Source organism: Juglans microcarpa x Juglans regia, chromosome 5D, assembly GCF_004785595.1.
Source record: "Juglans microcarpa x Juglans regia isolate MS1-56 chromosome 5D, Jm3101_v1.0, whole genome shotgun sequence".
Classification (NCBI taxonomy): Eukaryota; Viridiplantae; Streptophyta; class Magnoliopsida; order Fagales; family Juglandaceae; genus Juglans; species Juglans microcarpa x Juglans regia.
This window is the reverse complement of record NC_054602.1, coordinates 32,243,087-32,267,625: the sequence shown is the minus strand read 5'-3', so window position 1 is coordinate 32,267,625 and position 24,539 is coordinate 32,243,087. Positions and strand designations below refer to the sequence as shown.

Sequence of the window (24,539 nt, the reverse complement as noted above, 5' to 3'; positions counted from 1 at the left end):
ATCCAAGAAAAATCTAAACATTTGCTCTTGGTCAAAACAAGACCAAATAAATTTGAAATTGTAATTTGTCAAAACAGAAAATCAACTTACCCTAGCCGACAAGGATGGAGATTGGCAACCAGATGTAATAATCTCAGGAAATACTAAGGGACTTAGGAGTTCTACTGTGTACGTGGTAAAGACTAGTCAAACTAAAGGGAATGGAGGATGCATGGGCCGGATCAAGCTATTGGACTCTAGAGTTCAGTATTATTTACCTTTCTTTAGATAATTACTTTCATGTTTTGTGTGGCCCAGAAGTGTGTTTCCAAAAGGGCCAGTTATGTTAAGTGATGTCTGAACTGGCTCTTTGTAGTCGTTTGCTTTATTTTCGTATTTTGGCCTTTATGAGGGTCATGAATTCTGACCTATTGACTGAGTATGCATGACCACCAATATGAAGCATATGATATTTTCGTCAATGATTTGTATCGATCTTTTTTAGATTATGACCTGATGTGGAGATAGATAAATGGTTTAGGATTGAAGTGCACATTTTAATCTTAGCTTTTACTTTTCTATTAGTTTTGAATATGGAGGGAATGCTAAGAACTACATTTAAATGTTAGCTTTTACTTGGCTTTTGACTAAATACTTGCTACATGATTTTATGGATTCCATGATTTGGAAAGATTTATTTTTGCTCACTGAGAGTGCTTTCTTTTTATTTTTTCTGTTCATACCAGCATCACAACATTTGTAATAATGACAAAATAACATTTTTAGATTCTGATCCTATTGTTGCTACTGTTTGGGAGGGTAAGAATGTCATGAAAACTGGATAAAAGATTATTGGAGCCACAAACCTCTCAGACTCTGCACCAAGAATAATTCGTGGTGATTTTGTGATTGAAATTGGTAGGTAATTTCATTTGCCCTTATACCAATTGACATTAAGGGTTTGGCCATCTTGTAGAAGTTGGAAATCTTGGAACTATCTTTCACATGTATTTTTCTTGTGAGTTATAGTCATTTCATGTAGGTATTAATTGCCTTTATATTGTTATTTATGTTTATTATCCACTTGGTTTAGCTTTGGTGTCAACATATTTTTTCAACTATGGCTTTGATGTTGAAGCTATGTTGTTTGCAGGAAGGTTATTCACGGAAGCGATTCGATTGAAAGTGTAAGGAAAGAAATTGCTCTTTGGTTCCCCAAAGGCCCTACTAATTGGGGGAGTAGCTTTCACCCTTGAATCTATGAGTAAGGAGCGGTATTGTTACACAACTAACACCATCGGACAATGAGGAGATGTGAGATTGTTGTATGACAAGAATGTAAACCAGACTTGTTATGTGAGGTTCTGTGATAAAATATATTGTGGTTGTGAATAATGTAAACTTGACTTATGGCTGCAAGGCTTTGTAGTGAAATTTATTGTGGTTGTAAAGAATGTGATGGACATATTTGTTGATTACCTATTATACTTTGAAGTCTTTGTATTCTTAAAGTTGGTTAATCTTGATGCTTATTGAAATATAAAGATTTTGCTTTCCAGGTAGATTATAAACAAATTTTCTTGCATTTAAACTCTTTCCAGGTGGATTAGATTATAATAGGTATTGGATTAATATCCTTTAGGAGGAAATTAAGTCAGTAGATTTGTACTTGATCATGAACCTGTGGGTAATGCGGTGTTGGGGGTCTTTTTCGAGTCATAGTTAATGACAGGAAGCTGGTGATGTCTAATGATTGGTGCTGTTGTATATATATTTGGCTTTGAAAAATGATAGTATGCCTCCTAGTTCTACTTTCCAACTTAGTTTTGATGTTCGTGAATGTCACAACCCCACCCTAACCTAGGACAAAGCCATGACCCTTTACCCGTTCTTTCATTATTATTATCAGTTCTATTTTATTATGTATATTTTTTTTTTCTATAAAGGTGGTAAGGGATATGCATGAAAATCTCATGCATGTACTCTGCATTTCTTGTTTAAAAGAAAACACCTGATAGACGATCTGTCTAGCATTTTACATAAATGACTCTCAGAGTCCAATATTCATTGATCAACATAACTAGTTCTAAATAAGAGGGGACTTAGTCCCTGCAATACATACAAAAAGGTGTTAAACCATCGTATGTGAGGTTACTATCATCCTACCATAGAAGTTACACCATTACCATCACCCCACCATAGTATTTACATCATACCCAAAGACATATTATCTTAAGTTAGGCCAACAAAACGGCCCAACACAGCACCCATCACAAAAACTTAAAAACATAAACCATTATCATCAAAGTCGAACCGACATGGAACTCTAAACATCACCCTTCCCTCCTTAGTAGTGCCTAGCTCCACAGCCTCTTTATCCATACCTGGACATTTAAAACATAAACATAAAATGAGTCTAATAATCAGTAAACAGTATACCATGTTGTTAACTTATTAATCGCATAATCTTTATTTTGAAAAGATGCATACATACACATTTGTTAGTTCTTGACAATACTTTCATGCATAAACAATTTAAGAAATAACTATACTTTCATGCACAAATGATTTAAGGCATAACTATACTTTTATGCATAAATGGCTTAAAGCGTAACTATACTTTCATGCATAAACATCTCTAAGAAATGACTTTACGTTTCACTTTCTTTGGCCAGTACACACGATTATGCACCGTGTGTTGGGGTTAGCGGTCTTTTGGACCTAGATTCCTCCCGCGACCACAGGTTGGAAATCCTTTTCATAGGAGCAGCACTGGGTGCACTACCAATACTACTTACCAGACATTACAATCTGCCCATTCCTTTGGTATCCTTTCATTCATATGGTCGTTACGTACTTTCATACTTTCATTCATTTTCTCTCATTTCTTTGCAATAAAACATTTTCATTATCTTTTCCTTGGTCCAAATGCATATGTATTTCTTTTGAAAAAGTGTTTCATGTCATGCTACATATAAATAAAGAGTAGTTATTTAAGGGAGTATGTATAAAATTTCATGATGCATTACCTTATACACATATACACAATTATAATCAATAGGGTGCTTAACAAGGGCTATCAAGAAAGGCTTATACATAATTTATATATATGTTTATTCTTTCTTTAGAAGAACATTTGAAAAGAGAGAGAGAAAGACATTCTTCCATAAGAGAGCTTTGTGTAAGGAGCATAGTCATATCTACTTATCTCGATGCTTTACAAGTAGGTTCTTTGAATCTTAAAAATAAACTCCTATTCAATGAAATATGATAAGCATATTAATATTCATTTCACTTTAAGCTTTACTATTCGACACCCCTACATGCTTATTTAAATTCTAAGTTAGAATTAAAGTGTTTTTCCTTAACCCATTTAGCTACCCACTAAAACATGGCGCTAAGCCAAAACATTAATATTCTCGTTCCGACATTTAAGAAACCCATGAAAGTGCATAACTTGCTTGCTGTCTCTTTTTAAAGGCCATCATTTTCTATATGAAGGATATGTAGAAATCATAAGTTAGGAATGTATAGATGGTAGAGATTTATTTAAGAGTGGAAGGGAACAAAGAAGTGCTGCAAGTCTGGAATTTTCATTTAAAGAGGGCATTTGATAGCTTTGTAATATCATTTGGAAGGTAAGTCCAACAAAAGGCCAATGCCCACAAGAGGGTTGATTTTTGTCACTTGTTCTTCAATGGTTTTTCATACTAAAATCTATTTTTGGTTAAACAAAAATGGTGAAATTGAACAAGGGATGAAATGGGTTGGTTTAGGCTTCAAAACAAAACATACTTCAGAAATTCCGCAACATATGGGCAACTAGCAAGTCTTAGTACATTCACGGTCTCAAACATCCATCTCTTAACCAACATCCCAACTACACAATTAAGCAATATTAGGGTTGTAGAAAACTAAAGAAAAACTTCATATATTTTTTGAACACATAACATAATAAAATGGGTACAACACTCAGCAACTAAAATTCCTAAAACAAGTTTGCTAGTTTAACTAGAAATTCTTAATGGTTTACTTAGGCCATAAACTTGAGGAAAATATATCTAAAGTTATAAACCTCAACTCCATTAATTTAACACATAAAAGATATAATTAAAACATTGCTTAAACTCAAGAAAACACAAGAAAGGACTACAAAATCTGCCTTGCAAAACACACGACTGGAACACCAAAACAGAGCATGACCCACGGTTTCTTCATCTATATACATATATATATTTATATATATCAACAGATCAAATAATCATCACTTGTGACTAACCAAGTTAAATAGGAATATCAATTTTGAAGGGTAGAAGAATACACGGCACAACAGTTTCAATATGCTCGGTTTTGCCAAAAGAACAGAGCATTGATGTTTGTCAACACATAGACAACAATTAAAAATTAAGATTCAAGCTAAAACAACTCAATGGGTTTCCAAAGTCAACTAAAACCGAGTGGGTCAAGTTAGGATTTTTACCTTTGGGCAAATCCTTCCCAAAACACAAAAATGGTGAAAAGGAAGGTGGATTCGGCTTAGGAAACAGAGGGCGCACTAAACCCTTGGCTGGAAGTCCAAAACCGATATGTCAATAGTCAACAAGAGAAAACCCACTTGATTAAACCATGGCTAAGTTTCGAAATACACAAGGGAGAGGGTTGGGGGTGCTCTTATCTTACTATTAGTCTTTTGAGAAGGAGGAAAAATGCAAGTTTGGCTTGAGATTGGAAGAGAAATGGAATGAAAGAGAAGGGTTTGTGGTTGCATGGTGAGGGCTGGAAGAATTTTCTTCCTTTCCTTGCTCTAGACGTCGGTGGGTGCAAGAGGAAAAGAAGATTTGTTGGCTTCTCTTGTAAGCTGGCGTATAAGGGAGAAAAAGAAATTTAATTGGCTTATTGAAGAAGCTACGGGTTCAAGGGGGAGAAAAGCCAATAGATCTGATCAAACCTTATCCCATAAGTTAGGGAAATGAAGGGTGGAGATTAAATGTGAAAATGTATTTTCTTTACCTACCCATCCAATGGTAGAGAGAGCTTGGGTCATTTCTTGAGTAAATAAAATTAAAGGGATTGAAAGGAAATATTATAAGGTCATAAAATCATATCCTTGAATTATTTAATAACCCACATAAAAAAATACACTCATCTTAAAATAAAAATAATAAAATAATAAAAGTCTTTATCTCAAAATATTTAACTTAAGGAATTAATAAATAACGTAAGGACCTACGTAGTAGGATTCGGGTATTACAGTGAATTCCCATTTCTTTCCCTACTCAGTTTTATATTTCTAAGCAATTGGTATGAGTTTTCTAACTCAATTCCATTTGCAAGCAACTAATATCCATCCATCCAAGCAATGCCATTCTCACAAAAACTAAACCAAGGACATGTACATGTATGGTACCATTCTTCCAAATCAAATAATTTAACATCCATAGCAATACTTAAATCTTACAAAACACATATTTATTACAAAATATTCATACAGAATTCGACAATTATAATTACGGCCAAATGATCCATTTACAATTTTTTTTATTAATACAATACAAAGGACCAACATGATCGATCCACCAGAAGAATTTGATAGCTAAAACTGCTACTGCAAATCCAATTGAGTTTGTGATCAAATCAAAGACATGGTCTTGAGCAGGCCTTCACAATAACTCTTGAGAAAGAAGGCCGTATGATGGCAATTGTTCCAACCTTGTTATGTCTTCAAGTAATAGCTATTGTTCCAGCTGATGACGTGTCGATTTCATCACAGCTTGTAAGGAACACATATGAGTGCAAACAAATTTTCTTTTATTTTTTATTTTTTATAAAGTAATATAAGATAACACAACTTATCAGGAAAAATTACACGCAATAAAAAAAATCATAAAAGCAGTCAGGTGAATAGCCTCTGCTACAATATAAACATAGCATCTGTGCATCCAGAGTACCACTACTCTAGAAAGGTTTATTCCAACTATTATTAAGCAAGATGCATTACTATCACGAGGCTTTCCTTTAATCTGTTAGTCCATGATACTATCTATCTACAAAGTACTCAGGTAACTGAAACGTTCTCTTCATAGACCTTTCATATATACTATTTTAAATTAAATATCTTGATTATCCTTGCACATCACACCAAATTTGTAACTAGTATAAGAAAAAAACATCTAGCCAATTTTACCATATTTAGAGGAAATGTTATGCAATTAATTTAACAAGACAAAAACAAGTGGCATTAATTCTCCCATTCACTGCAATGTAGAAGGAAGCCCATCTCTCATAGAATTCACAAGTGCTTTTCCATTTTCTATGATCAAATTTCTTCAAAATTGTTGGTAACAAAAGCATTTCCATATATCAAAACATCTATTTGAAAACATTAGAAATAATTATGGAAAAAAACTGCGAGGGGTATAGAGAACAATATAAGAAACAAGCTATACCAAAAAATTCTTGACAAAGAACAATAGAGTCTCCAATGATATGAAACCACCACCTCTACAAGACAAAAATCAAAGTTCAATTAATTAGAGGAGAACAAGGAAAACCAAAATTAAAGTGAGGGTTAAATACACTTTTAATCCCAAAACTACCAAGGACATAAACTTCCATAACTGACACATTATACCCTCAAAAGGCTAGGAACTGTTAAGCTCTCGATACCTTATACTTCCCGACAGGAGGGCTTAATCTTTAAGCATGTACAGGCAAGAAACCGGTGGGGTTGGTTTAGAGTTATCGAGAGAGAGGTTTGTGCAAAGCAATGAGAGGCAACATCTACAAGAGGGTACCATTACTTTCTAGTAAATACAGAGAGAAAAAAGAGATGGAGTAAACAAAGAGAAAAAGAAGAAGAAATGTATGCTAAACCCTAGAATCACAGATTATTTTGAACAAACGATACATTACCCTCCCGCAAATCTGAGGGTTTTGGTGGACTGAGGGCGGCTTCGCGTAGATGGATTGAGGGTTTCGTTGGTGGACTGAGAGACCAAGGGCGACTTCGCGTCGATGGACTGAACGCTTCGATGGTGGACTGAGGGACCGAGAGCTTGGGGATTAATCTCCTCGGGAGGGTTGGGGTCATGGTTGGGAGGTCGTGCTTGGCTGAGGTTGATGGCTGTGCTTGGCTTCAATTGCTAAGGTTTAGGAGAGCTTTGAGGGCTTTGTTGGGGGGGATGGCTGGATGAGGGGAATGAGGGCTAAGAGACGGAACAGAGCAAACCGGCCAGTTCAATGGTGTTAGTGAATCCGATGAACCCGATCTACACGTCATGTGTGCAATGAATGCAATGAAATAGTGACTTTTGCAAAGATTTTTTGTTTTTTGTTTTTATTGCACCCTAGAGTAAAAAATCCGCTGCCAACCATGAACTTAAAGTTTCACCTTAAGATTTAAAAGATATAGATATAGTTTCACCTTAAATATCTTACACTTGGATTTTTTTTATGTGACATTATTCAACAAATTCTAAATAAGTTATTTTAAAATATAAGAATTATAAGGATAGTAGACAGCATCAAGTTAAACATTCGATTTGGACTTGTATAGATATCTTATGGGCCGTGATAATCTCGTAAATTGTCAAAAAGTGAACTATAAAAAATAATAAAAATGAAATTACAACGGTGTTTATGTGCCGTGGTTCCAAAGTATATTCCTTCGGACTAGTGCCTCTGGCTCTAGGGTTTCTTTCTCCCTTTCTCTTCCACAAAATTTCTTTGACCCTATGATTCAACTATTTTCGTATTCTTGGGTTTCTGAGATTCTTCGCCCATTGTTGACTCCCATTTGAGATCAAGCTCACCGACCTCTGCACGCTGAATACTTGAGAGAGGCAGAGAGACGGTGCCAGAGACGGACAGAGAATTTACAGGGACAGAGAGTCCATGAATATGGAAGCACGAGTGGGTGTGGTTGTCGAAGGAGGGCAGAGGGCTCTTAGCTCTGCTCACGGGGGCGGCGTCGACAGGAAATTTCTGCAGCAGCATCAGCAACAGCACAGTCGCGAAAAAAATTCACCAAATCATCAATCGCAGATTGGCACGGTGCAACAGCTTCTAGCTGGTGGTATTGCGGGTGCTTTCAGTAAATCCTGCACGGCCCCTCTGGCTCGCCTCACCATCCTCTTTCAGGTCAATTTTTTCACTCCCTGCTTGTCATTCTTTTTATAAGTACTCCCTGCTTGTGATTTATACCCTGTCATGCGAAAAGATGTCGTTTGTTTTATTTTGTTATGTGCTTCTTTGCGGTTGGTCACTTTTAAGCGTTACTGTGATTTGGGAAGTGCAACTTATGATTTATGGCTGGGGATTGGTTTGGTTGGGAGAGTTTTAAAGTTTCGATCTTTTCCTTTAAAAAAAGAAAAGATTAACGACCTTTTTTTTATTTGGGTTTGCGTTTTCTGTGAAATAAGGCCAGAAGGTTTAGAAAAGGATTTGTTTCATAGAAGGACAAAACATACATACTAAGAGAAGAAGGGGGACTGAGAAAGAGTAAAATTGTGTAACACCTCAAGTTGCTTAAAGAGAAATACATAGAAATTTCTCACTTTGACGGGAGCACCTCCATTGAAGAAAGGAAGAAGATGATAAGAGAAAGAGAAATAGAATTTGCTTTAACTTTCTGGATGGATCAACCCTAGAAGAGCCCTTGGCTCGTACATACATAAGATGACCCCTACATGGGCCTAGGCTAACACAACTAAGACCTCATTTGTTTTCAGGAAACATCTTATCTCATCTCATCTCATCTCATCATTACAATTTTCCCAAATCTCCATACAAAATAAAATAAACAATTCAACTTTTTCAAGTCCCAAAACAAAAATAATATTAAAAAATATATTTTAACAATATTTTATTCAACTTTTTAACTTTAATCTCAACTCATCTTATTTCATCTCTAAAAACAAACAAGTCCTAAAAACATACAAGAAAATAAAACTTTGGGCCTAGGCCACTAACTATATTGTAGTCCAAATAACATGCACAAATCAAAGTAATTGAAGTTGTAAATGAAGATAAACTGGCCCAAGGCCCATGACGCATGTATTCTATTCATGGGCTGTGACAAACCATCCCCCACAGAAGCACCTTGTCCACAAGGTGTAGTATCCTTGCCCACACTTGTCCCACCCCCGGGTCAAAAACGAGTATTTTCCTTGTACTTCCCACAACCTTTGTTTTGACCTTGAAGAGTGGCCGAATATACACAACAACATAAGGATAAGATTTTCCCATCATTTCCATGTTTGTCAAATCATTTGCCTTCAAAACTGTCAAGGCAATCCTTCCCTGTGGTTTAAGCTCTAAAAGTCTAGGGATAGCTGTTAAGCTTCCACCAACAGCCTTTAGAGAATAAATTCTAGACTTGGGCTCAGAAAGGAGGGCAACAACAATTGCAGAATTACAAGTTCTCTCTTCAGCAAGTTGGAAGATAACACGAACGACATTGAAAACTTGAAGATCCTTCAGCTGATTGGATATTGAAGCAACCAGAGCAGCTTCAACTCCTAATATGATGCTTGGATCACCATCCCACCAAAAGTCAACATCCATGGGATTTTGACCTTTCTTACGACTCTGAATACAGATACCTTCGGTTTTGGGTGCCACATTACCAAGAGACAATGTGCTGAACTTAAGCAAAATAATTCCAGGTCGTCTGTATTCTTCTAGAAGTGGCTCAACAGATTCTTTTATTAACATTTTTCTTGCATCTGCAATGTCAGGCCACATTGCCTCCTCCGTTATGTCAAGGAAAGTGCCCTTAGCGGCTCCTCCCTTATGTACCTCCTGATGTGCCCTTGGACCAACATCTTCCCTAAGTTTCAAGGAGACAACATGCACATCCTCCGCAACTTTTTCAATAATTTTTGCTTTTTCAGCAAGGTGCTTCGCCTAGCTTCATCCTCAAATTTAAAATAAAGCTCCCAAAGCTTCATAAAGCTTCCTTTGCAGCTCCTCATCCCCATGCTGAAGTTCCCCTTCCTGTTCCTACTCACTTGGACCAACACCTTCACTAGGTTCAGAGGAGACTAGAGGCACCTCCTCTACTACATTTTCCTCACTCTTTGCTTTTTTAGCCAGGAGCTTTCTAAAAAACGAGATGCACCGAACCAAGCTAAACCTTTCTAGCATTTCATCAAACATATTAGGCTCAAAGCAATCTTTTACCCCAAGGAAATACTGTTTAGAAACATCAACTCCCATCTTATCGATTTCTCAATTATCAATAGATGAAGGGAGAAAAATTACCCGCAGGACCCCACCATCTCCTCCACAGTAGATTGCAATATCCCCAACGGCAATACAACAAGCATAAAGGGAGCAAAAAACTTCTTACCTCTCATATTTTCAACATAGAAGTGGGTGTTAAGTGTGGAAGCCGTCTTCATCACTAACTGCGTCTTCATCTAACTGAAGTTTGTGCTCTAATGCCGAAACCTTGATGGAAAAAGATGTTGCTTCCTTGCAAAGTTTAAGAAGATCTAAACCTGTGTAACCTTCACACAAGCTAGATGGGATGTCATAGTCGAGGTCTTCTTCAATCCTCTTGTCCCTTAGAATCACTCTCAGTATCTTAGCTCTCTCCAAGCATTGGATATCCTCACATTAATGAAAATAGCTCGACTCTTTTGTGATAGCTTCGACAAGAATGGTCTTCCGGGTGAGGTAGTCGGGTACAAAGATCAAGCTCTCCTCGTAGATATGGTTTGTAGCAGTGGTGGTGGGAAAACGTAGATATGGCATGGAGCTTTGCCAGCAAGGTGCATTGGCCAGTTCACCCTTTCTTGCTGAGAGAACAGGGAAGAGAGGAACGACGAAGCCTTGAAGGCCGTGAACTACCACCAAACCGTTGTTGAAAAAATAAGGTTGAGTGACCTCCACTCCTCCAATGAAGACCTTGGCAGTGGCGGGGAAGCTACCATTCGTAGATGTTTTGGAGGTGATGGTGAAGCCTTGGCTTGGGCTCAACGTCTCGATCTTGGTACCAAAAGTAAGCTTCTGGCGATAGTCGTTTGTAATGAGGCTAGAAACAATGTGTTCTCGGAGGAGGGATGGAGCAAGAGATGGATTGTGATGGAGGAGCAACGATGAAGTCCTCTGCGTTGCCGGCACAGATCCATTATCTGTTTGTCCTTGTACGGCGTTGTCTTCATTAGCTCCCACTGCCTTAAGAGATCGGTGACTTTCGGTGTCTTTTAGGCTTCATCGATGCCACCGGGTCAAACTCCCATATGATGGTTAGGCCTTTTACGATTAACGAGTCTTTGTTGCCAGGGATGATCGAAAGAAATGAAGAAAGGGGACAATAATTTCTAAGAGGAAGGGAAGGACACGAGATTTGGAGGGAATGATTTGAGAATGGTGGAAATGGTTCTGGTTTTTTACGGGATTTATGGTTGCTATGTATTTTTCCTCTTCTTGCAGAGCTTAGAGTTGGCTTTCTAGATTTGAGAACTCTTCATTGAAGTTGTTCTGAAAATTTTCAAGGTTGTTCTTGACATCTTTAAATATCTGCAAAATGACATCTAAACGTTGCTGTGATTGTTCGTGAGTAAGGATGAAAGAATTTTTTCTATTTCCATGGATTGATGAAGCCGATGCCAAGGAAAGCCTAGCTCTAGATACCACTTGTAACACACCTCAAGTTGCTTAAAGAGAAATACATAGAAATTGCTCACTTCGAGGGGAGCACCTTCATTGAAGAAAGGAAGAAGATGATAAGAGAAAGAGAAATAGAATTTGTATTGATCAACCCCAGAGTCCTTGGCTCGTACATAAAGAAGATGACCCCTACATGGGCCCAGGCTAACACAACTAAAAACATACAAGAAAATAAAACTTTGGGCTTGGGCCACTAACTATATTGTAGTCCAAATAACATGCACAAATCAAAGTAATTGAAGTTGTAAATGAAGATAAACTGGCCCAAGGCCCATGGCCCATGGCCCATGTATTCTATTCATGGACTGTGACAAATTGTTGAGAAGTAAAAAAATATAATTCTCTTGGATTGACAAATGCTCGTCTTTTAAATACTTAAAATATAATCCCCTTGGGTTGACAAATTCCTCTCTTTATTCAAGTTCTAATTCATTTCAACAGGATTCCTTTTTAGAAGTACTTCAAGAGGATTTAATAGTTCTTTTATTTATTTATTTATTTATTTGATGTCTGGGAACCTCTCCAAGGCAGGATCCTTCGTACCCACCCATTCAGAGTAAAATTTAATAGAACTTCTTGGTTTAATAGAACTTCAGATCCCAAAACCTGAACCGTTCTGTATGGCTCCATTACTGTTTCTTTACAAGGCATTTATTTCCTCCGATTGCTTAGTTGTTGACTATTTCGTATCTTTCCTTTTAGGTGCAAGGCATGCGCTCTGATGTTGCAGCACTGAGTAAGGCTAGCATATGGCATGAGGCTTCTCGAATTATCAATGAAGAAGGGTTCCGAGCCTTTTGGAAAGGCAATCTGGTTACGATTGCTCATCGTCTTCCTTATTCTTCAGTCAATTTCTATGCTTATGAACGCTACAAGAATGTGAGTGCCGACATTCTTTGAAAAAACTGTTCATCTCTTTCTTTCTCTCATTAGATGTATTTGATGTGTACTCTCTGTTTACCTCGATAATAGCTTTCTCTTTTACTTGATCATTAATAAAGTTATGTTACTTTTCGAAATATTCTGATAGGTTGCTAAAGTAGAATAGTATATTATCTTTGTACATTGCATAATATTATTCAATATATCCCGTCTGTTCTGCAGTTGTTGCATTCAATTATTGGGGAAAATCGTAGAGGTACTACAAGTGCGAACCTTTGTGTGCACTTTGTAAGCGGTGGATTGGCGGGGATAACAGCTGCCTCTTCTACATATCCCCTTGATCTTGTGAGGACACGACTTGCAGTACAGGTAATGTCAGCATACATGGGTATTTTTTCTCTGTGGGTGCTAGTTTTATTTTATTTTTTCAGTTTTTTATTCTGGGCAAGAAGAGTGAAACTAACTTTGAATGGACTAGGGAAAAAGCATTCCTTATGCCTTTTGATTTGGACATTTGCCTAATTTCAATTGTTCTTAAACTCTGCAGACAAATGCAACTTACTACAGAGGTATCTGGCATGCATTTCATACCATATGCAGGGATGAAGGTTTTATGGGCTTGTATAAAGGACTAGGAGCAACACTTTTGGTATTTGTTTATCCTTCTTCTATTCCTTTTTTATGGCTTCGTTGTGTTGACTTAACTTTCCCTTTGGATGCTTTGTATGATGCAGGGTGTTGGACCGAGTATAGCCATAAGCTTTTCTGTTTATGAGACCTTGAGATCTTTTTGGCAGTCTCAAAGGTGAATACTCCAAGTTTTTGTTATCGAGTGTTGAGGCATAATTTATGTGGCATTGCTTTTGCTGCTTATTGTTTCATGCATCTTGGTTGTTATAGTATGTTTATATTTTGGATACTTACAAAAAAAAAATATTTTCTTTTGGCATCAGGCCCAATGATTCCACTGTCATGATCAGTCTTGCTTGTGGCAGTCTTTCAGGCATTGCATCATCAACTGGTGAGTTGTCTGATATCAGCACTCCATTTACCATTATTTGATGCATTGGTTACATGGGCTTTTGAAACAATGTATCTAGATAGCCTTCCAACTCTGATTGTGTGTCTTGAACCTATAGATGCTGGTATTTTTACTCTAATTTTAATGCTCATATATACAGATTTCAGGGAACCCACCCGTGGGTAGCCCAACTGGTAAGGGTGAACTTGTGTGTATGTGCCCCATGTTGCAGGTTCGATTCCCCCCGGATCAAACTGTGATTTAAGTGGGAGACCACAGTGGTGGGTTGTTGTGCTAGTCTCCCCGGGGTTTTAGGTTCCCATGGGTGAGTCCTAAGGGCTTTGCCGTGGGAAATAGAGAAGTTGAGATATTAGTTGAGATATTTTTTTATCTTATTTGAATCCTGTTGCCTTCATTGATAATCAGTGGAGTATACAATGGTTTGTAACTTGTGTGTGGGATGTTCAAATGTTAGGCAAAATTTAAAAGATGAATATTTAGATATGTTTGGTACCAGTCATTGATCTTTAAACGTGAAAAGTCTTCTAATTGGAAAACCTGTGTTCAAAGAATTTCTTCTCTATAAGTTAGATATATATCGATTACAAAGTAAGTGAAATATTTATATTATGTGATGGTTGCCTCTTTAACTTGAGCTAGTATGCATAACAATATATGTGCATGCATTGAAGTCTGTGTGGTGTGGGTAATTACACTTTATCATCCACACTCTCTCAACTGTCTTCAGTTTGTACCCTAAAACTACAAAAAGTTTCAAATTTCACCCAAGACTACTTAAATTTTTCAATTTGCTCACTCAGTTAAGCATGAATGTTAAAATGAAAAAAAAAAAAAAAAATTGGCCACTTGGCATATACATTTATTTACACGTGTATTTATGAATGGATGAATGGATGTGTAGTGAAACCTATTGGTAGTTTAGTGTGCAAATTGAAATCTGTAGTTTAAGATGCAAAATAGAAAATGGTTGGTAGTTTGTGCATGAAAAGTACAATTTTGCTATACAAACATTCATACATGCATGCATGACAATTATGTAACTTGTGCTGTAGGCTTTAGAGGCAAACCATTTGAATGACTGCCCCGTGTCTTATGTGGTGTACTCATTAGGCTTTGACAAAGTGATAAATGTGTAAAGAGGAACCGAAACTTCTGCCCTATAGAGATTTGGTTGGAAATAATGTTCTTTTTCTTCCTGTGTTGATATAACTGGCATGGACTGACATAATTATCGACATAATATTGAAAATTACTATTCGAAAGTTGTAATAAGATGGCTGATTTGTACTAGACATTAACTATCTGGTACTTTCAATGTCTCTGCATGATTATCTTTTACTCCTGATTTGTTTCCAGCAACATTCCCTTTGGATCTTGTGAGGCGTAGGATGCAGTTGGAAGGGGCAGGTGGACGAGCCCGTGTCTATAATACTGGCTTGTTTGGGACATTTGGGCACATAATCCGGAATGAAGGCCTCCGAGGCTTGTATAGAGGGATTATGCCAGAATACTACAAGGTTGTTCCTGGGGTAGGCATTGTCTTTATGACCTATGAGACTTTAAAGACGCTTCTATCACAAGCCCCAGGAAGCTTTTAATTGCCGATGAAGTTTCCCATTTTCTGCATTGATTGTTCCCATCAAATTCATAATCTCACTTTTTTCCAACATGGGAAGGTAAGAAAGAGAACGAAGTTCATAGAAGATACGGTGTTGGAAGAATAATAGTTTTGTAGTGTCCGTTGAGAATTGAGATATCATGTGGTGGTAAATTTTGTCCTTGCTGACACGAGACGTCATTTTTTTGTTGTGTATAGAAAGTTAGCGCAACGAGTCATACAAGTGTACCCAAATCCAATGATCAAGTCCTAACATATTATAGTTGGTGATTATATAATCACTGCAGTTTTGTTATCTGCCTGCCTCTCTGCAGGTTTATTCCTGTTTTTTTATTTTTTAGTGAATCTGGTTGTCCCTTCTCACACATAAATGTTTATCTTTTTATAGCAAGGAAAGTTTATTAAGGAATAATTTTATGTAGTAAATGGTTTTATTGGTTAATGGTGGTTTGACTTTGTCCCGAGAGATAATAGACTCGGTGAAAAATGGACCTTTATTTCAGTCTTTCAGATGTCTTCTACCTGTTACTTTACAGAAACTGATTCAGAAGGTGTTTAGGTTTCAGCTATATGGTCTTGGATCGAGGTTAAACAAAAAGGAAGTACGTGAAAAATGATTTAGTGATGCTTGTCTCGTTTGGATAGTGAGATGAGATAGTTTTAGATAAGTTAAATAAAGTATTGTTAGAATGTTATTTTTTAATATTATTATTGTTTTGATATTTAAAAAAATTGAATTGTTTATTATATTTTGTATGAGAATTTAAAAAAGTTATAATGATGAGATGAGATGGGTTGAGAGTGTTTTTGTATCCTTATGCTCAAGATTACAATTATTTGCTTTTGAGAAATGTTATCTTCAATCATTGTTGATGTCAATTTTTCTCCCATAGCAAATCATAGGCTTGTATAATAATAATAAGATAACAAAATACGGGGAAATTCCCAGATGCAAAACAACAATTCAAGGTACAATAAATTGTCTAAACTACACAGAAAAGAGTTCTCTAACATGGGTCTTCGGGCCTAATGCAAAGAACTTTTGGAGGAAGGAGAGGAGCATTTAAGTGAAAATGTTGATGCAGAAAGCAAGGAACACTACGAGGTGATTCTCAAACTATAATTTGTAGCTAAAAAATATATCGGAACAAAGGGAGAGGAGATATCTTAAAAAAGCCATTAGGTTAGAAGGCACGCGGGCATCATGCGCAGCAAGGGTGGCGGCGCAAGGGCATATGCGTTCGTCAGATGGAAGGTGGATGGTAAGCATGGTGGATCAAAGTGAGCGAAGTGGAAATAGGCCACATGCGGTGTATAAAAGTCGTTGAAAATGGGCACATTTGAGGAAAGGCAGGGAGAGCAGAGGAGTAGGGCCGTGAGGAAAGCTTGCTATGGAAAGGGAAATGAGGCAAAGTGATCACTGCTCCCTCACTAATTTTGGGCAAAAGAAGCTTCCATGAAGATGTAGGAACCCGTGAAGCAAAAGGTAGAAAGGATTAGAGATGTGGAGAACAACAAGAGAAGTGAAGCGGCCCCAGGAAGGGGGGCCACTCCGGGAGGCTGAAGAAACCGAAATATGAGGGGGACTATAGCCGACTCAACTTAATCACAAATTACATGATTACGTTCACCATTCTATCTCCTAATGCTATAAATTACGCACCAAGTACTTGCCCATGCACTGTCACTCTTCTAAAATGACTACCATTTCCTTCAAAAGACACTAATTTTTCTGAAACGACCATTATGGCAAAAGAATTACGAGCATGCATCTCCCTATGATGATCATGGTTTCTAGCAAGCCACTTCCCCCTACGCTGTTCACTATCTTGAAAATCATGATTACAAAGGTGGTGCAGCCGCATTTGAATTGTTCATAGCGATATTGCTGTATCTGTGGTTCATGATCTAGACCCAAAACAGAAGACATTAATTTACCCGACAAAACAGAACAAACTCCGGATACTGCTGGGATGAAATGGAAGATAATATTGCCTGCAAAGAGAAGTATGCAAAGTTCATTAATATATTGGAAATACTCTGTCAGAGATAGGCAAGTTAAACCAACTCTTAATATGAGAGCTCCATTCAGTTCATTCATCTGACCGTGTACTCGCTAGAGCCACGTTCGGTTTTGCAATCTTTTGTTCATTAACTGTAACGCCCCAGAGGTCTAGAGAGTTTAATCTTGTAACTTAAAAACCATCTCCCATAGCATATTTGCATTCTCCAAATTCACCATAAAACATGAACTCATTTATTCAAAACCAAAAATATATGTTTCTCCACCAAGACACCAAAGAAATACCTAAATAAAATAAATTACAATCTCCACAAATACTTGGAAATATCCATAACTCAAAATACCAAAATAACATTAAATAATAAATCTACTAAATAAGACTCCAATAATATTTGTACTCTTTGGCACATATTTCTCTACGACCATCAAATCTTGCTAGCACTTTCTACTTTTGACTTCTAGTTGAGGCATCAAAATTATCTGAAAAATATTGTGGAGATAAGATGTGAGTTATCAACAATTCAGTAAGCAAATAACATATACTAGCAAGTAAACATGATCATTTACAAAGTTTAGAACGCAGAACAAAATATTTTTATTTTCAGAATGCAGAATGCAGAATATGTTATAAAAAATATTAGAGCGAAAATTCAAAAAAATTCTTATTAAAAATTCTTTTGACATAGCATAAACTGAAACATGACATCAGAACAAAATTTCATGTTTAACCCCGTGGTAGGGTTGTGCAAACCTTGATGGCCAACCGCGGAAAAACAGAATGTGAAATCTTCCACTTATTATTAGGGGTGGGCAGCGGGGCCCCGCCCCCGCTGCCCCGCCCGGCTTCCGCCCCGCCCCGCATGGGCGGGCGGGCTAAGGGCGGGGGCGGGGGGCGGGATGACTCCAGCGGGGCCCCGCCCCGCCCCCGCCCCGCCCCCGCCCCACATTAAAAAAAAAATTTTATTTATATATATTAAATAAATATATTGTATATAGATATACACAATTTATAAAAGACTTAAAATTATATTCAAGTATTGGATTGTTTTGGCCTCCTAGGCCAATCTTTATATAGGAGGCCAATGCAATACAATAGTCATCCTTAAGCAATGTGGGACTTACTACTAAGTCCTACATTGCTTAAGGATGACTATTGTATTGCCTTGGCCTCCTATATAAAGATTGGCCTAGGAGGCCAAATCAATCCAAAATCTAACTCTAATGAGTTTATATTTTTTTATATTTATAAATTTTAATTTATTATTTAAAATATATTATAATTTTGGTCTAAAAAAATATTTTTAGACCAAAAAATTTTTTTTTTTAACATAATGGCGGGGGGCGGGGGGCGGTGGGGAAATCCCCAACCCCGCATGGTGCGGGGCGGGGTGCGGGGAAGGGCACCCCCCGCCCCGCACCATGCGGGTAGCAGCCCTACTTATTATTCTCAAAGGCCCGAGTGTGCACACAGGAAAGACCAGGCAGAAAACCAATTTGTTTCCAAAGTGGGTGCACCTAAAACAGAAAAGTTGATACCAACCCGAACAAAAGCCACTGTTTTACACTCGTGGTAAGATTATAACATAACAGAAACAGAATGTTATGCCAAAGGTTTTTAGAAGTTACTTCATATCATATCAAAGTAAATAACATATTCAGAACACAACAAAATCATATCATAATCATATAATTATGCATAAATTTCCATATTCGCGCATTTTTGCATAGTTCAGAAATAAAATTGTAAAAAATAAGCTCAAGTCTACACTATTCATGATAGAAAATACTTTATTATTATGCAAAATTTCACGAGTAATTCATAATAAATAACTGAGGTTATTTCAAATTTCTTTTCATAACAAAACATGCATATTCTTCAAAAATCGATATCAGTTCATTTCTTTTATGCAAAGTCTAGTATAGGAACCTCGCTTACTTGAACTTTTTAACTTTTCAAAACTTTTCCACAATCGTGTCAAGCAAATATTAATCGCCACTTATAAAATTGGCATGTAATTTTCATAAATTTTCAATTGAACATGTATCTCGATATTTAAACCAGAAATGTTAAAAATCGTTCTATTTTAATTCCTCAAAACCTAAAATTCTCATAACCCTAAAATTTCATCATTTTCCAAATCCATCAATATCCACTTAATATACTTAATCAAATTTCAACTCAAACACCAGTCTATTTAAGAAATCAAAACCCAATACGAAAAGTCGTCGTAATAAAAATATTACCCAGCCTAAAATAATTTAGAACCCGAGCCCAACCCAAAAACATTTAACTTCAAAATAACTTAACATAGCACACTCAAAAATAAAAAGGAACCCAGTAGAAAACAAGCCCATGTGGCCCAAAGTAAAGACAACCCACTTTTAAAACCCTCATGTTTGGTTTTAAAACTCATAGTTCAAGATAAGCCTTATGGGAAGGCAACCAAATTGTTTCTATTTTGAAAACTATGAAAACACGAAGTGGGTGATACAGCTGAGGTATACCAAGAGGTACGTGTAGCGGCAACCTGGGTGACTATTGATGGCAGCACATTATGAAAGAGAGAGTGATGAGAGAGAGAGTGATGAGAGAGAGAGTGAACACGGAGGGTGGGTGATGAGAGAGAATCTATTGTGAGGGAACAAATATGGAAGAGAGTCAGTGGGCTCACCCATCGGCACGGGGTGACGAGGTGTCATCGTCAGCGGTTTCTGCTACTTGTACGGTGGTTTTCGACGCGAAAGATGGTGGGGTAATGGGTTTACGTGTATGGGATCTCTCCTTGGTTCTCAGCGTGCGAGATGGCACGGGGTGGAAGAAAAACGTGGCTGGCCAGTGGCTTACAGTGGTTGTCCAAGTTGTTGGTGTCCTTTGGAACCAGGTGGTGCTCTGAATGGGGTGGTCAGATAAGGTTTGGCCCTCACACGAATGTGCTCTATTTTTAACTGTTGAGGAAATTTAATAATTTGCACGTGGGTTGTCCTAGTCTTTAGAATTGTCAGTAAGTTTGTTTGTGTTGTCCTAGTCTTTAGTGAGTTTGTTTACCTAGTCATATGAGTTTGTTTTCAATGTGGGATAGTGCCTATTTTCATGTTGCTTTTAGTTATGTATTAGCCTATTTAAAGGCTGTTTCCTTATCAATAAAATGCAGAAAAGTACATCCTCTATCTTCTTTATTGTTATTGTGTAAAAGCTTCCATTTTTTTCTGTTTCTATTAGTGGTACCAGAGCAGGTTCCGAGGAGAGTAAAAGTGAAATTGATGGCTTCTGAAAGTTTTGTTCAGCCAACCATTCCACGCTTTGATGGTCACTATGACCATTGGAGCATGATCATGGAGAACTTCTTGAGGTCCAAAGAATATTGCATGGTTATTGTTCCTGGAGTAGCAGAACCAGCAGAAGGTGTTGTGTTGATAGATGCGCAAAAGACAGAGCTTAAAGGACTGAAGTTAAAAGGATCTTAAAGCAAAGAATGATCTCTTCCAAGCTATTGATCGCTCAATCTTGGAAAACATTCTTTGCAAGGACACTGCCAAGCATATTTGGGATTCCATGAAGAAGAAGCACCAAGGTACAACAAGGGCTAAGAGGCAATAGCTTCAAGCACTTCGTTAGGAGTTCGAAATAGAATTAGTTATAGACTATTTCCCAAGAACGATGGCAATCGTTAACAAGATGCGGATCCATGGCAACAAGACAAAGGATGTTCTCATTGTTGAGAAGATTCTTCTATCCTTGACACCAAAATTTAATTTCGTTGTCTGTTCTATAGAAGAAGCTAATGATGTTGGTTTACTGTCAATTGATGAATTACAAAGTTCTTTGCTGGTTCATGAGCAAAAAATTAACTAGTAGGAAAAAAAAGAACAAGCATTGAAAGCCTTAACAGAAATTCACCCTACACCCAGTAGAGCTGATAGAGGACGAGGAAGAGGTAAAGGTTGAGGTAGAGGAGGCAGAAACAACAATGATCGTGGGAACCGACAACAAACTAATCATCATCAACAGAGTCAATTTTAAGGAAGAGGCAGAGGACGTGGAGGCCACCACTCAACAACTTATAGATCAAAGTTAGCAGACAAGTCCAATGTTGAATATTACAGATATCATAGGTATGGCCATTATAAATCAGAATGTCAAACTAATTTGAATAAACAAAGTGGAGATCAAACTAACTTTGCAGAAAAGGAAAAAGAGGTGTCGCTTTTGATGGTGTGTCATGTGAAGGAAGAAACTCAACAAAACATGTGGTATTTAGACAGTGGCTGTAGCAACCACATGTGTGGAGAGAAGGAGGCATTCTCTGACTTGGATGAATCCTTTCGCAGCTCTGTTAAGTTTGGTGACAACTCTAAAATTTCTGTTATGGGAAAATGAAATGTAACAATCCGAACTAAAGGAAATTTCACCCACACTATGGCTAATGTTTTTTTTGTGCCAGATTTAAAGACCAACTTGCTAAGTATGGGCCAGTTACAAGAAAAAGGATACGAGATTTTTATCAAAGATGGAGTATGTTAGATTCAAGACGCAAAGTTGGGCTTAATTGCTCAAGTTAACATAACGGCGAATCGTATGTTCCCACTTTATCTCCACAACACCGCTCATTCGTGCTTCTCAAAAAAAATTAAAGGATGAGGCATGGCTATGGCACTTTCGCTATGGGCATCTGAATTTTGGCAGATTGAAAACACTACAATAGAAGAACATGGTGACGGGGCTTTCTCAAATTATAGCTTCTTTTCAAGTTTGTGAAAAATGTGTTGTTAGCAAACAACACCGTAATCAATTCCCACAAGGAAAATCTTAGAGAGCGAAGAAGGCATTGGAGCTTGTTCATTCTGACATTTGTGGGCCAATAACACCACATTCTAATGGAGGTAAAAGATATATAATTACCTTCATTGATGATTATAGTTGTAAGATATGGGTATATTTTTTGCAAGAAAAATTTGAAACCTTTGTAGCTTTTAAAAGCTATGAAGTGCTTGTTGAGAAAGAAGTTGGCAACCCAATAAAAGTTCTTCGCACCGATCGCGGTGGAGAATATAACTCACATGAATTTGTAATTTTTTGTGAGAATCATGGAATTAAGAGACAACTTACAGTAGCTTATACATCCCAACAGAATGGTGTATGCAAGAGGAAGAGCCGCACTATTATGAATATGGTGCGAAGCCTTTTGACAAAAAAGTGGCATTCCAAAAAGATTTTGGCCTGAAGCAGTTAATTGGAGCATTCATATATTGAACAGAAGTCCCACACTTGCTGTTCAAAATATGACACCAAAGGAAGCATGGAGCGGAAGGAAACCTGCTGCAGTTCATTTCTAGATTTTTGGGTGTATTGCCTATGCCTATATTCCAAATGAGAAGAGGAGGAAGCTAGATAACAAGGGAGAAAAATGCATTTTTCTTGGTGTTAGTAATAAGTCAAAAGTTTATAAACTATACAATCATAGCATCATTAAAATTGTCATCAGCCGTGATGTGGTATTTGATGAAAAACGCACTTGGTCATGGAATCAAAATGGTGTTAAAGAAAATATTCCAGCAGATTTTGATGATGATGAGAAAGAGCATTAGCCTATGGAGAATGAGTAAGAAGAGGAAGTCACTCAAAACGTTCTAATAGTTGATCAAAGCCCACTTGCAGCTGAATCACAAAGGCCTCAACGTGTTCAAAGAAGACCAGGATGTATGACTAATTATGAGGTAACTGGAGTTGACCAAGGTGATAACCCACTTACACATTTTGCTTTGTTTTCAGATTGTGATCCTACCAGTTTTGAAATGGCTGTCAAAGAACCAAAATGGAGAAAGGTTATGGATGCTGAAATTACAGCCATTGAAAGAAATTATACATGGGAGTTATGTGATCTTCCAAAACGTAGAAAACAATTGGTGTAAAGTGGGTTTACAAGACAAAGGTGAAGGAGAATGGTGAGGTTGACAAACACAAGGCATGCTTGGTAGCTAAGGGCTACAAGCAAGAGTTTGGTGTTGATTATAAATAAGTCTTTGCTCCAGTTGGAAGGCACGATACAATTAGATTGGTGATTGCGATTGCAGCTCAAAATTCATGGCCTATCTTCCAGTTGGACGTGAAATCAGCATTCCTCCATGGAGATTTGAAAGAAGAGGTATTTATTGATCAACCTCCTGGTTATGTAAAACTTGGCAATGAGCATAAAGCGTATAAGTTAAAGAAATCTTTATATGGATTAAAACAAGCTCCACGGGCTTGGTATAGTCGTATAGAAACTTATTTTTTGAATGAAGGATTTCAAAAATGTCCTTATGAACATACACTTTTTTATAAAGATTGAAGACGGAGGAAAAATGATCATTGTTTGCTTATATGTAGATGATTTAATCTACACTGGAAATAATACAACCATGTTTAGAAGTTTAAGAAATCCATAATGGCTGAATTTAAGATGTCTGATCTTGGCATGATGCATTATTTTCTTGGCATTGAAGTGGCGCAATCTTCTACTGGAATTTTTATTTCTCAAAAGAAGTATGTGCGAGAAATCTTAGACAGGTTTCAGATGAAGGATTGTAATCATGTAAAAACTCCATCTGAGTTTGGCATGAAACTAAAAAAGGATAATGGAGGAAAGAAGGTTGACGACACTCTTTACAAACAAATTGTGGGGAGTTTAATGTATTTGACGGCAACAAGACTTGATATAATGCATGCTGTAAGTGTGATTAGCAGGTACATGGAATGTCCTACATAGATTCATCTTTTGGCTGGAAAAAGAATTTTCCGGTACTTGCAAGGTATTAAGGAGTTTGGGCTGTTCTACAAGAATGGAGAAAAATCATATCTATTTGGCTTTACAGATAGTGATTATGCAGGAGATTTAGATGATCGAAAAGGAACATCTGGGTATGTTTTCATGATGGGGACAGGAGCTGTTTCATGGTCATCAAAGAAGCAACCTATTGTTACATTATCATCCACTGAAGCTGAATTTGTTGCTCCAATAGCTTGTGCTTGTCAAGCTATTTGGCTAAAGAAAATCCTTAAAGAGCTGCATTTCAAGGAGGATGGACCTACTTAGATTTATTGTGACAATAGTTTAGCAATAAAGCTTTCAAAAAATCCAGTTTTATATGGTTGAAGCAAACATATAGATGTGAAGTATCATTTCTTGAGGGATCTCACGAATGATGGAGTCATTAATCTTATTTACTGCAGAAGTGAAGACCAGATCGCTGATATTCTAACCAAGCCTCTCAAATTTCCTGCATTTTAGAAGCTCAGGAAGCTACTTGGTGTCTGTACTTCAAATGTTTCAATTTAAGGG

At 37.2% G+C, this 24,539-nt stretch overlaps 2 protein-coding genes across 2 annotated transcripts; both read left to right on the top strand.

Moving 5' to 3' along the window:
- The first annotated feature begins 7,615 nt into the window (after positions 1 to 7,615).
- LOC121266065 (mitochondrial substrate carrier family protein B-like) lies at positions 7,616 to 15,616 on the top strand. Its single transcript, XM_041169767.1, has 7 exons — positions 7,616 to 8,118; positions 12,358 to 12,534; positions 12,760 to 12,906; positions 13,085 to 13,186; positions 13,272 to 13,342; positions 13,491 to 13,558; positions 14,936 to 15,616. The coding sequence occupies exons 1-7, from the start codon at positions 7,873 to 7,875 to the stop codon at positions 15,175 to 15,177; spliced, it is 1,053 nt and encodes a 350-aa protein (XP_041025701.1). The 5' UTR covers positions 7,616 to 7,872; the 3' UTR covers positions 15,178 to 15,616.
- An 8,029-nt stretch (positions 15,617 to 23,645) lies between these two features.
- Positions 23,646 to 24,293, top strand: LOC121265913 (secreted RxLR effector protein 161-like). Its single transcript, XM_041169576.1, has 2 exons — positions 23,646 to 23,944; positions 23,990 to 24,293. The coding sequence occupies exons 1-2, from the start codon at positions 23,646 to 23,648 to the stop codon at positions 24,291 to 24,293; spliced, it is 603 nt and encodes a 200-aa protein (XP_041025510.1).
- Positions 24,294 to 24,539: the final 246 nt, after the last annotated feature.

What these genes read in the sequence shown, in the direction of transcription:
- LOC121266065 (XM_041169767.1), top strand. Translation starts at nt 7,873, where the DNA reads ATGAATATGGAAGCACGAGTGGGTGTGGTTGTCGAAGGAGGGCAGAGG. An exon ending in GACTAGGAGCAACACTTTTG is followed by an intron (nt 13,187 to 13,271) that starts GTATTTGTTTAT and finishes TGTATGATGCAG; the next exon opens with GGTGTTGGACCGAGTATAGC. An exon ending in AGGCATTGCATCATCAACTG is followed by an intron (nt 13,559 to 14,935) that starts GTGAGTTGTCTG and finishes ATTTGTTTCCAG; the next exon opens with CAACATTCCCTTTGGATCTT.
- LOC121265913 (XM_041169576.1), top strand. Translation starts at nt 23,646, where the DNA reads ATGGCTGAATTTAAGATGTCTGATCTTGGCATGATGCATTATTTTCTT. An exon ending in GCTGTAAGTGTGATTAGCAG is followed by an intron (nt 23,945 to 23,989) that starts GTACATGGAATG and finishes GGCTGGAAAAAG; the next exon opens with AATTTTCCGGTACTTGCAAG.